Below are 12955 nucleotides of genomic sequence, written 5' to 3' on the forward strand. Positions count from 1 at the left end.
GCTGTTGGTCATTGATCAGATGTTTCAGGCTTTAAAAGTGTGGGAGCTGCAGGAGAAACTAGAACGACACTTCAAACAACACACACGACTCACGGGATGGGATTTTTAAACATTTGTCATTGAGCTTCTCTGTGTGTTTTATAGAGCTAACTGCAGCTGCCAGATATGCACACAGTTGACAATTAGCTGCTACAGGAGCCATAGCAAAGTTGTCTGAAGGTCATTGTAATGTCAGCAGTGCACTTACCGGCCTAAAATTAGACCTAACATACTTTGGCGTGCCTGGTTTCACTTACACCTACTGTTCTGACTTCTTACAAAAGACTCCAAAGCTCTGCTGGAAAAATGCATCATCACAGTGAATTTCAAAAGTTTGCGCTCATCATTTATTATTTACTACACTGGAAAGCTTTCTCTGAATAACTTTGAAGACTAACGAGAGAAACCAAAAATCCACCACCTCATGGAAGTTAGCAGCCTGTCTGCCATTAGTCTGTACTGGCTTGTGAAAACGGCATCAGTGTGCTTTATGTGAGCATGAGTACCATGGAAAGACTAAATGCAGTCCATTTGGCTCAGACAGTTGAAGGGGGGCTTTAAGAAGCTCCAGCCTGAGTACTGAGCCTGGAAATAAAGCAGACTGAACGTGCTGTGAGAAATGCAGCTGTCCATGGCGCCAAATGCAAGCTGGCAACCGCTTATAACTTAAATTAGTTTTGGCTCCAGCAGCTGATTCTTAGACTGGAGAGTCCTGAAGGAGAGAACCGGAAAAGGAGCTAAATGATCCAAGGTCAGAATGAGACTACTATTATTATTACTTTTCCTAATGCAGGAAATGCAAATATAAGTGAGCAGCATCACACGAGAGCTATTTTAAAAGAACTGGGAGCTTTGTCATGAACTAAAGATCCATTTTCTTTACTTTTTAATTGTGTTTGAGCATTGCTGTGAAAATAATGGGGTCAGTTACAGCAGCAAGCATTACTGCATCTCCTCTTTCTGCCTACGGGGGAGGGGTTTTGAGGGTAAAAGGGACATGGGGGGGGGGGGGGGGGTTGTATTTTTGTAAACCATGTGTTCGCTCGCGTGCCTGACAGTGATAGAATAGAAAGGTCCTGGAGTGGGACGGGTGTCCTTCTCCCAGACAAAAGCAAGCGAGGCAGACTCCACAAAGAGGGAGGACGAACGCGGGTCGAACAACATGAATCTAAAGACAGGAAACTCCTCAAATGGCTTCACACCAGAGATCAGTTTGGATAAACTACACCGGATGGCTGCAGAGCTGATACTGCCTGGACGATCCATCTTGAGGCTCCTGAACACTGTTCTGGAGTTTGTTACAAACTTTCTGGCCCGAGTTTTAGGAAGCAGCCTGATCAGAAGACACTTCCACCTGCTGCTGTCTGGGTTGGTCCTCTTTGGGCCTGTGCTCAGCTTCTGGGTGTCAAAGTATAGCATCTTTGCAAACAGCAACCACTACCTGTACAGGTGAGGACTCCGGGAGACAATGAATTACTGCTTATAGTGCTTTGCGTACACCAGGGGTGTCAAACATAAAGCACAGGGGCCAGAATTGGCTATTAGGTGGAGATAGGTGGAGGACCTGTTTGTGGAGAGTTTAGCAATGATTTATCATGATTTAATTGGATGGAAATAATTGACTGAAATAGCTGTAGTAACTGCTGTCATTGCTAAAGGAAACTGTATATCTTTGATAAAGGCACTGCTCCTTTAATAAACTCTTGACTCTGTAATAAAACCCAGTGCTCACTGTAGTGCTCGCTGGGCTTTTACTGCTTCAGCCCTACTTAATCTGTTTTGGTGGCAAACTTTCACTGAGTCTTTATTCTGAGTCAGCTTGTGGAACAATACAGTTCAGCATTTACAATCATCATAATGTCATTTGGCCCACTGTTTTAGGTTCATATAAACCATCACATATTTTTAAAATCCAGTTATATTAAATTATTCCTCATTTATTTTTGTGGATGCTTTGCTGCCACTCATTTGTCACATACACTGAGTAAACCCCCCACCCAAAACCCAATGCAATATTAATATACCACTTTTGAAAAATAAAAGCAGCACATAAATATTGTATGATAATGTCATTCTGAGGTATGATGGCAACTATGAGGCAGTAGCAGAATTAAAGTCTTCCTCAGACTGTTCAGTGCACTTACATGGAACTAATTAAGTGAAACCACCGGCTCATCAACTTTGATACCTCAAAGCAAGTTTGAGTGAACTGAAAAAGTTAAAAAGACTCAGCTTTGCTGTAAAGCTTGGATTTTCATGCATATCAAAAATAGATTTACTTTCTGAGCACTGTGGTTAGCAAGAAGCTCCTGGATCTGACCTGCTGGCTGGCTGAAGTCTTTGTGTGTTCTGTGTGGAGTCTGGATGTTCTTTCTCTGGCTTTCGCCGCCAATTCAAAGACATAAATGTCAGGGTAACTGGCGAATCTAAACTGCCCCAAAGTGTGAATATGAGCATGAACGACTGACTTTCAACCTCCCCAGGATCCTCCTGTTGCTGTGACTGTGAGGGAAAAGCTGTAATTTTACACTTATTTCATTACTGCGTGTGTTTTGCTCATATATATGGTGTGTACTCATATCCTTATTCATCACGCTCTCACAGGAAGTTCCTGAGGTCCACTTGGGGTTGGACCTGCATCTTTACGGGCGCTTTCATCATCCTTCTCTCCCTCTCAGTCCGTCACTCCACCTCTCTTTCCCTCCGCCACCTCTCTCGAGTAGGCCTCGCGGGTTTGCTCTGGTGGAGTTGTCAGCGCCTCCTGACCCTGCTGGAGGATGCAGCGGGGACCTGTTACGAGCCCATGACCCCAGGCCAGGACGGCCAGAGCCTGGCCTCACCAGTACAGCCTCTGCTGCTCCTGCATGAAGATCAGAACAAGGCCTCCTGCCTGAAAGCCCACATGCTGTGGCGAGGCTACGAAGTCTCCCAGGACGTCCTCATCCTCTGCTTCTGCTGTCTGCTGCTTGTCGAAGAAATGTGTGTCTTTGGTCATCACTTGGAGCGACAGAAGCCTCTGCAGAGGTCACCCGGGACCCCACTGAGAGTCGTCTTCCTCCTGTGTGTTCTTCTCCTCCTTGTTTGGATGTTTCTGCTGCTGTGTTTGCTTGCATACTTCCCAAAGTTTCCCTCCCAGCAGCTGGGTGGAGCTCTGGGCTACCTGGGGTGGAGAGGACTCTATCAGGGATTGTATAGACTCGGATCGAGATGGGGTTGTCCTGGTTTGCCAAGAGAGGGACTTTCTACCACGGTGCACACCAACAAACAGCCTTAGTAGTGTGGCACGCTTAATGAAAATGGTTAGATTTTGGCACTGAAATGTCCTTCAAAGCTCAGGAACAAACTTCCAAACCCTCTTTTAAGACTGCATGCTGTAAATCTGACATCACGTTAATAGGTTGCTTTCTTTAGAGGTCAAAATTAGTCCAAAAAGAAGCTTAGAAATCTCATTCAGACAAAGTAAGTGAGAAAAACTGCTGCTTTATTGTGTAATCTGAACCAAAATGCAGACACAGTTAGAAAAAGATTTCTGAGAGCAGGTGTATCATTACTTGATGAAGAGTGTCATTCTACACTGGTTGTTGCTTGTTAAAAAAAAACGAGCCTGGAGTCTGTCTCAGTAGATGAGCGCTTTCCCATCTCCTCTGGGTCTCTTAATCTTGTCAAAGTTCTTGTTAATGATGTCAAACAACACAGCCTGGAGAGAGAAATAAAGACACAGAGTGTGATGCAGGAGCAGGATGATATAGGGAAGACAGACAGTTTACAGGGAGTCATAAAAGAGAGGGGCGTCCAGATATGGAGCTGTAATCACGTCAAACAGCTCCTTTCATCATCGCCCGCAACGCCTTGTTCATTAGCGGCATCAAACACAATGGACAATGGCCGAAGGAAAGAGACGAGCTGATTAATGGACGGGAGACGGGGCGCCAATCAATTTAACACAAGCACTGCAATTAGTTTAATTACCCTCCTATTAAGAAGGAATGGATTCCATTTAAGCTGCCGCTCCCGCCGGTGGACACGACAGGCATATTTTACACCCAAGCCGCTCAATTTAAAGTACAGAGCATGAAAACAGCAGATGGTACACGGAGTGTGGATCATGAGATTCAGGATACACGCAGTCAGAGAGGGCCAACTGTAAGCAAGAGGCAGTGGGTGTCTTACGTATGTATTGCGGATGTCCAAGACCACAAGGCGGAGCTCGCAGTATTGATATTGGTCCAGCTCGTGGACCAGCTGTCTGTAGTCTCCCTGCAGCACAAAACACACACCACAAACAGCGAGCGTATAAGCAAAACAATGTGTAGTATGATAAGCACATGACACAACAGCATCTTATGCGGGACAGAATGTCCTCATAAGTTTTTTTTGTCAGCGCACCGGCACACATTTTTGTCATTCACACATTAACATGCTGATTAGGATGCACAGCGGGAGACACTGACCACGTGGGGCGACTTGGAGGCTTTGGCCACAGCGTCACCCCTCTCGTTGTAATACCTGCCAAAACAAGGAGAAGAGAGGAGTTATAGTACCACCCACCTGTTTTAAAATAGCCCCCAGCGTTTCGCTAAATGTCAAATCCAATGCCATATTCAACACATCAGTCTGGTTTTTAATAAAAAGACGAAGCAGAAGACTGCCTCTCATTGTCTCTGTTAAGATTTTCTCACTTTTAAATGTGGAATTGAAGCCTTTCACACTGATTCTGCTTATATCTATATGACTTTTTTTCTGTTTGACTTCACTAAATAAAGATGGATGAGACCCTCTGAAAGCCTGAATTGCTGTTTATCTGTGTAGATTTCTCAGTAATTGTGGATATTCTTATGATACTGAGCGCAGCAGGTTTTGTGGTTTTCTCTGCCAAATACTTTTGATGGAGTAATGTCAGGTCTGTTTTCCTGTGCTGTACACTGGCTACGTCAGTGCAGGCTCTTACTTTGAAATCTGAGTCTGGAATCCTTCGATCTTGGTGCGTGTGTTGGTCAGCAGCTCAAACACTTTCTCCTGGTGGACACGAAGGAAGATTTAAAATGCAGCTGGATAAATTTCACCCTAAAGATAGACTCCACATGCGACTGTTTACTAACCTGGACAGCCACTCCGAAATTGTTCCCATCCTCAATTTTAGGAATCTGGAGTTGCACCCACATTGACACCTTCCAGGAAAAGAAAAAGAAAAAAAACCCACTAGTATAATATTCAAGACTTTTTATCACATTAATATTTTCTGCACATAAAACCCGACACATTTTTCTCCACATAAAGTTCTGAGACTGACCGTGTTGAGCTTCTCCTTCAGTGTCTGGATCTCAGTTTTGACCTTCGGCAGGAGGCTCTCCACCTGCTCATTGGTGCAGATGGGACCACATGGAGGGCCTGGAGGACAGAGGATAGCACTCCTTCACTTAGTGAGCTGCAGATTTGCTTTTCTAATATAGAAAAAGTTCCTTATGCCCTTGCTTTCTTCCAGTTAGCTAATCCGTGTGTAAACGGTGTTTAAACTTTGTGTCGTCGGCTCATGAGCCACAGTAGACTCATCAGTTTGTTACAAAGGAGCAAGAAAAGCGTTGATATGTTTCATACATGGGTTTGGAGCCTTTCTTCCTGCAGTATTTATTGTCCTTATTTACAGGAATACGGTTACTGCTAAACGGATTCATCTTTCTTTCTATTTTTCCCCATTTACCTGCATCTTCATCCTCTTTATCACTGTCCTTGTCTTTCTTCCCCTCCTTAGCCTCCTTCTGTAAAATAAGAATAGAAGGCATCGGGTCACAGTTTTTGCTGATGATTAATCTCCAAGACAGCTAGGCTGCACGCCTTTTTCTTTTCTGGCTTTTCAACCTTGGGATCTCTGTTGGATTCTTTTTCTTTGCTTAAGACATGTAACCCAGTTGCAGCAATCTGTGCCCCTTGATATTCTACGGAGACTCCAGCAGCTCCCGAAAGTTGTGCAACCACCCCAAATATTCTCCTAACCCTCGTTAAAAAAAACCCAGTGGCATTAGCTACACGGCTCTCTGCCCTCCTCCCTGCATGAGTATTAGTTCAAGACACACAGCCTTTGTACGGTTTATAAAAATCTGAAATTCACAGCCGACTGAAGTAACATAAAACACCCGCTTGCTGCCAGTTTGTAAAACAGCCCTTGGAAATTGCACAGTGATTGGTTGTCATGGTAACTGGGGACTCAGCATTGTGTCTTTATATAATGAAACACTAAATATAAACCCTGAGCCGAGGACCCCAGTTGAGAGGAGGCTCAATGAAATTCAAAGGTTAGACAAATAAAACACAGATGTGAGGCTCCTCGATATGAAAGCCATTACATCTGGGTAATGGAAAAACAGCCGTCCTTCATAAATCACCCCAAATGCTCCTTTATTGGATTTATATCACAGGTTTAAAGCACAGTCTTCTGGGATGGAGTCCCCACCTGCTCTTTTTTCTTGCGCTTGGCCTCCTCTTTCACCGGATCGGGTATCGGGATGTCGAGTGGAGCCTTCAAAGAAGTCAGATCGTTGCATCTGAAAGACTGACGCACAAACACAAGTCACCCAATGTGAGAATCAAGAGCCCAGTGGTATGTGCCCACAGTCACACAGGTGGATACCTTCAGCAGCTCCTGCAGCTCTTCGAGCTTCTGAGGGAAATATGTTGACACCAGCACCTCCGCCTGTTAAAACAAAGTAACAAAATCCACATTAACAATTCAAACTTGTGAAGCAGAGCTGGGAAAGATTTCTCATTTTCGTTTGAGTTACCTCCTTGGTGAGCTTTTGGCAGAAGTCGTCCACCTAGAATAAAGTCACAGATTTTAGGCTTGCTTATAAATGACCATTTTATTTAGACCCTGCTGCTGCTCACCTCCCGTGACCCCTGCTGTCCGTAGACACAAACCCCATGAAAACAAACACTTATGTGGACACTAGCTCGCCTGCTAGCACCACTGACACACTAACCATGCAAGTGAAGGGAAAGGAGAGTTAGCTTGCTGCTACATAACACTTTGTGCTAGCGGACTCACCTGTTTCTTCGACTTGAGGCGAATATCCACAGCAGCCATGTCGTCTTTGGAGAGCAGAAGTTGTTTATTAGAGTTTAGTAAAGGCTTTGACTTCACAGGAGGCGGTTAGAAATAAGAATATGCTCTCTTTCTGAGTAATTCAATTCCGTGCACGACACGGACAAATACTCACAGTTACTCAGCATAAAAAGCGAAAATGAAAGTAAAGAGTGTTTTAGACAGTTCCGTACTTTCCTGCAATAATAGCGAATGGACGTGTTGCATTGTGGGCCGTGTAGTTTTATTTGACTTTATTTTATTTTATAAGGAGCAGTCGACTTCTCATTTCCCAGAAAATGGGGCTGTAATGGGAACAGAGTGGGGAAGTCTACAAGCAAAAAACACTCAGAGAAATGCGTTTCTGTGTGGCAGTAGTTATTTCTTTGTCTTCGAAGGGCTAACCCTCCATCCAAGAATAAAAAAAAAGTCACCTAACTCAAGGGATGAACCAATGTTGAGTCTAAACATTCACAATTTAGCCTCAAGAACCAATTCTTAAGGCACTTTAGTACGAGCAGCCTGTCACAAAAACATATTTTGCCCCCTCATCGTTAAATCTGCAGAAATACCAAATATAACTCAATTTGACAGGCATAAAATTATATTTTTAGACTAACAAGTTGATTCCTAAAAAGCTATTAGCTGAAAACCTGACATATATCTGAGTATTGTGCAGTATGTTCTTAAAGAATTGAGGAACCTATCCTCAAAAACAGGATGATAAACCTAAAAATAGATAGACCTAAAAACTGTCTACAGCAGAAGAACAGTATCTGAAAGTCATGTCCTTAGAAGCAGGAAAAACAATAGATCAAAAACCTGACACAGGACCTGAGAGACGCATCTGACCTTTTATTCATCTACTGTTCACTGAAGCCTGGTCAGAAATGGCCTCAGTGGCTGTCAGTAAGCCTCTTTTAAAGAAGAGGGAACAACGAGGAAAAGCTGAGATTACACAAAAATTAAATCACAGTGATGTCCTTCAAAGCACCTGGACAACTATTCCTGAAGACTACAGAAGAAAGCTGTCAAATAGAATTCAGGCTGTGTGGATCTTATATATGCTGACTAAAGCTCGTTAGATTGCACAAACTCTGTTTTTGTCTCATATTGTCTCATATTCTGATATATTCTGTATTTATGAAGAAACATATGAAGAAATGGCTCAAGACTTTTGCATAGTACTATATATCAATTTTTGTGTCCATAACTATTATATATATTGTAATATTTAATACTCGGTTTATTTTATTTTATTTTGTCTTCTTTTTTCCTTTTCTTTATGTTTTTGTAAAAGCAAAAATCTTTGCACCCATTAACACAACCTAAAAATCAGAGCAATATCTGAAAAATAATTTAGAAAAAAAAAAATCAATCTTAAATCTAGTTAATGCTCAGATTGACCATAAGACATATTCCTGTCCTCTCAGTTATGTGTGTTAGATGTTAGATGGGTGAACAAATTCTGTATCAGCCCAGTCTGTGAGTTATGAGTGCTTCCACTGGTGGGTGCTGTTGTTCAGTGTGGAGTAAAGAAAAAGGATTATGAAGACAAACGACAGCTTTATGTTCCTCTAACCATTGGAAATTGTGCTGAAGTGTCTAAACTACAGTCTTGTCTATATGCAATTAGGGACTGGTTATCGGATAATTTCCTGCTCCTTAATACTGATAAGACAGCGTTGATGGTCATTGGACCACAAAAATTTCAGTACTTATCCCAAAATTTCAACTTGAAATTGCAGGGACAAGGTTGAAAACTTGGGTGTCTGGTTTGACAGGGTGCTCTTCTCGAGTCTCATGTAAAAGAGACAACAAAGACCGCCTTTTATCATTTAAAGACGTTTTGTCAAGCGACACTGCAGAGGTTCTTGTCCATACATCTGTGTCTTCATGTATCGATTATTGTAACGCTCTTCTTTCTGGGCTACCAAAGAAACGTTTTAGAGGTTTACAGATGGTGCAAAATGCAGCTGCTCACATTTTAATGAAAACTGGGAAATTTGAGCACATTAGCCCTGTACTGAGATCTCTTCATATGCTACCTTGTCAGTTTCAACAGATTTTAAGGTCCTGCTGCTCACCTACAAGGTCTTAAATGGATTGGCTCCTTCATAACTCTCTGACCTTTTGCACCTTTATGTTCCACCCCGTGCTCTCTGATCTCAGGATTCTGGCCTTCTAAAAGTTCCTAGAGCCATGAAAAATCTACATCAAATCATCAAATAAAGCTCAAATGAACCTGAAAGATGCTTCTAAGCTTTCTAACTTTTGAAAAAAAAGAAAGAAAAAGAGCACTACTCATTATTGATGAGCGTCTCTGCTGCTACACCAATATTCTGCTGTTACAATAGCTCTTTCATCAGGAGCTGTGTGGACAGAGGCATGGGCTGATCCAGTCAGTGTAAAGAGTAAAACAAATAAAGATACCTGAGTGAAGAGACGACACGTCAGAGCCTCCCACTGTAAACAGGATACCGTCCAACTACAGGTCATCCTGTGCCAGCACACTCTGAGTTGGGACATTATCAGGTAAACCTATCATGTCTAATGACAAAAAGACAGTAAAAACACCACACAGCTTTAACTACTTTGTTAAATCCTTCTCTTATTTCCTGCCCACTGTTGGAGTGTTGGAGCGTACATAACTGTGTAGTTGTTTTCTCCTCACCTGTAGTATATGGCACCATAACATGTAACACTAGAAAAACAATCACTCAGCAGACACGAGGGGACAGTTCAGAGCAAAGGGCGGCGGCTGCACTCGACTGAACTCCATTAGCTATTGCAGCTTTGATTTTGACTGGGTGAGCGATTAAAGGTCTGCACTGTGTTATTCAGTTTGGGGAGGACGTTGAGAAATGATCCAGACAAAGTTCATGCAACTGAACAGGAGTGTAGAAAGAGAGAGGTGGCTTCATGAGTGGCTGGTGTGAATGTAAACGACTTTATTTACAGACCTGTCATATGTACATACACTAATGGTGTATGTGTGTCAGAAAGAAAGCATGCAGCGCTGAGCCTTTGAAGTTCTTGCAAACCATTATTTATGCAGACTGAGAAGAGTAAAGGATTATGTTTTCAGAGCTTTCAAATAAATCATTGTAATTTTCTTAATTTACTTTGCCACTCCCTCACAACCCTAAAAAAGAAACCACGGCATCATCCCAGCCTGTCCTTGTTTTTTTGGACTTTGAGTTTACTGGTGAGGCTTTTGGGCCACAACAACATGATGAAAATACCTTAGCAGGACAAAATGTGCCTGACAGAAGTTACAACACACTCGTGTACACACATAATTGATGCTGCAGCTCAGAGATGCCGTGCTTCTAGCATGTTAAAGATGTCACAACTTGAAATGGTTTTGTGTTTGCATGGGGAGAGCATACCTGTAATCCACAGGAAAGGTGTGTGTGTGTTATATCAGTTGTCTGCTGACTCTGCAAGCCCTATCAGACAACATGAGACATGAGGGGTGAAGTTTAACCAGACATATTGGATTGCTGTGTCTCTCTTTATCTCCCAGTGTCCAACCCCACCCTTTTACTTGCCCCTCTCTCACAGTTTCATTTGTGTGTGTGTTCTCAGAGAGAGGGAAATGTAACAGGATAACGTCTACAGCTGTGCCATGTCTTATAAATATGATCGGTGTAGTGAAAAGTGATAATTACAGCCATATTCCATTAAACATTATAAATAAAACCTAAAAACTCAGCAGCTTTGAATTTGCCGCACCACTCAAATAACATTTATTATAGTGTCATATCTGCAAATCCTTCATTTACATTTCTTTCAGAGACAAATGATGTGATGGTTTTCACTTCTTGGTTTGAATGAAATCCAATTTTGTGCCCTGTTTCAGGGTGTTGAATCTCAAACCTGCTAACTGCTCTTTGTATTCACCAATGCTGACAGAAAGTTAATTACCGGGTGTCAGGTATTCAGCCAAGGTTATGGCTTTTCTTTATTTCCTACAGTGGTTCTTTACTTCAACGTGGACCATTGTGGGAGGTCTTTATCCTTCAAAAAATGTCTTCTACCAGAGGCCTGGGAGCTTGAGGGTGCTGCCCAGTATCTTAGCTGTTTCCTAGGACTGTGCTCTTCTGGACGGAAATCTTAGATGTTGTTCCAGGGATCTGTTGGAGCCACTTGGCCAGTTCTGGGGGGTCATTACACCACCATACCACTGGAACCAGTGTTGCCTTCACCCTCCACATCTTCTCGAGCTCTCCTCTGAGCCCTTGGTGTTTCTCAAGCTTCTTATGTTTCTTCTTCCTGATGTTGCTGTCTTTTGCTAACCCTATCACTACAGCTGTCTTCCTCTGCTTGTCCACCACTAATATGTCCGGTTGGTTAGCCATCATCATTTTGTCCATCTGTATCTGGAATTCCCACAGGATCTTAGCTCAGTTATTCAAAACCACCAAAAGTCAAAAGGTCTCCCATTTTGACCTTGGGACTTCCAGGCCATACTCAGTACAGATGTTCCTGCATACTATGACTTGGTTATGGCCCTGTCTGCTAGCATCTTGCACCCTGCTGTTATTTGCTGGATTGTCTCAGAAGAATCTTTAATGTCTATCAGTCTTGTGCTTATACCTTGTTCCTGTGCTGGCATGGTTAGTGCCTTTGTGTTGTCTTTCAGTCCAGCTCAGTGTGGTTCACTGGAGTCCCAGAGCCTTAGAAATGGCTTTGTAACCCTTTCCAGACTGGCAGATACCAGTGACTTTATTTATTGGCTGTTTCTTTAGATCCTGGTGTGATGTGTTGCGTTTTGAGATCTTTTAGCCTACTTCACCTTCCTAGTCTTATTCTATCTTGATTCAACCAGCCTGGCAGTAATTAGGCCTGGGTGTGGCTTATGAAGCTGAACTCATGTTTCCAAAAATGTGATTAGAATAAAATAGAATAGCCCTTTATTGTCATTGTACATGTACAACGACTGTGAGTGGCCTGAGTTATGGGGTTTCTCTAACCATGGCTCTTACTAGTCAGGTGAGTGGCCGTTGGTGTTGTGGGTCCAAGTGAGATCAGCGGAGATATGGGTGCCCAGACACCCAAGAGGTGGAGAAGATTCCACCCATTCTCCATTTATAATCGATCGAGTGGACCTGTGGAAAGCCTTATATATTTAGGAAAACTAAAGGTGCCTGGCCTCGTGAGAAATGAGCTGTCACTTGAAACCTATTTCCAGCATCAGCAGTTTACCTTTAGGGCGTTCTGCAGTTGTTTTTCTTTATGTTGTTTTCAGTTTTCATTCTCAGTTTTGTGTAGGCTACTTCCACAGGTTTACACCAGGAATGTGAAACTCGTTTTACATGGTGGGCCACATACAGCTCATGCTGATCTTATGTTCTGTCAGTGTACAGAAATTTGGATACAAACCAAATCAATTAGGTTACTATAACAAGAAGAAGCACAATTTCAATAGTACATCTCAGTTTATCTACGTGATAAACAAATACTGCTTAATTAAATGAATGAAATATGCCAGCATTACTCTTTGTGAAATAAATATGTAATAAATCTATTAGTAATTACTTTTGTAGTATGAATGGACATGGTGGAGGTATTTATCAGTGGGGAAAACTGTTAAACTTGTGAAAATACAGTTAAAATTCAAAAATGTATGTTCTGCATCAAATTTTCCAAACTCCTCCAATTGGAGTCTTGACCGGGCCGATTCTGGCTCGCGGTCCGTATGTTTGCCACCCGAGGTTTACACCCTTTCCACACGTGTTGCGCTCCCATCTAAACGAAGTTTGAATCGGTGAGAATGTATTTCCGCGCCCTCGCTCGAACTTCCGGTTACTCCCCTCCACGCTGGTACTCCGTGGC

At 42.7% G+C, this 12955-nt stretch overlaps 2 protein-coding genes across 2 annotated transcripts; one reads left to right on the top strand and one right to left on the bottom strand.

The window, feature by feature from the left end:
* The first annotated feature begins 122 nt into the window (after positions 1-122).
* fitm1 (fat storage inducing transmembrane protein 1) lies at positions 123-4822 on the top strand. Its single transcript, XM_085172993.1, has 2 exons — positions 123-1488; positions 2644-4822. Exons 1-2 carry the CDS (start codon positions 1202-1204, stop codon positions 3311-3313), a joined length of 957 nt encoding a protein of 318 aa, XP_085029119.1. The 5' UTR covers positions 123-1201; the 3' UTR covers positions 3314-4822.
* On the bottom strand, positions 3504-7312 carry psme1 (proteasome activator subunit 1). Its single transcript, XM_085172999.1, has 12 exons — positions 7251-7312; positions 7079-7124; positions 6816-6848; positions 6665-6727; positions 6488-6586; positions 5738-5795; positions 5330-5427; positions 5139-5207; positions 4988-5055; positions 4491-4545; positions 4210-4296; positions 3504-3736 (listed from the first exon to the last, which is right to left on the bottom strand). The coding sequence occupies exons 2-12, from the start codon at positions 7115-7117 to the stop codon at positions 3656-3658; spliced, it is 750 nt and encodes a 249-aa protein (XP_085029125.1). The 5' UTR covers positions 7118-7124; positions 7251-7312; the 3' UTR covers positions 3504-3655.
* Between the last annotated feature and the right edge of the window lie 5643 nt (positions 7313-12955).

The sequence above is a fragment of the Neolamprologus multifasciatus genome, chromosome 9 (genome assembly GCF_963576455.1).
Source record: "Neolamprologus multifasciatus chromosome 9, fNeoMul1.2, whole genome shotgun sequence".
Lineage (NCBI taxonomy): Eukaryota > Metazoa > Chordata > Actinopteri > Cichliformes > Cichlidae > Neolamprologus > Neolamprologus multifasciatus.

Excerpts from the sequence above, each read along its gene's own strand:
- psme1 (XM_085172999.1), bottom strand. The coding sequence starts at position 7,117 with ATGGCTGCTGTGGATATTCGCCTCAAGTCGAAGAAACAG. Across the intron at positions 5,428-5,737 it reads TAAAGAGGATGAAGATGCAG|GCCCTCCATGTGGTCCCATC; the intron begins GTAAATGGGGAA and ends TCTGTCCTCCAG. Across the intron at positions 5,056-5,138 it reads ATTTCGGAGTGGCTGTCCAG|GAGAAAGTGTTTGAGCTGCT; the intron begins GTTAGTAAACAG and ends CGTGTCCACCAG.
- fitm1 (XM_085172993.1), top strand. The coding sequence starts at position 1,202 with ATGAATCTAAAGACAGGAAACTCCTCAAATGGCTTCACACCAGAGATC. Across the intron at positions 1,489-2,643 it reads AGCAACCACTACCTGTACAG|GAAGTTCCTGAGGTCCACTT; the intron begins GTGAGGACTCCG and ends ACGCTCTCACAG.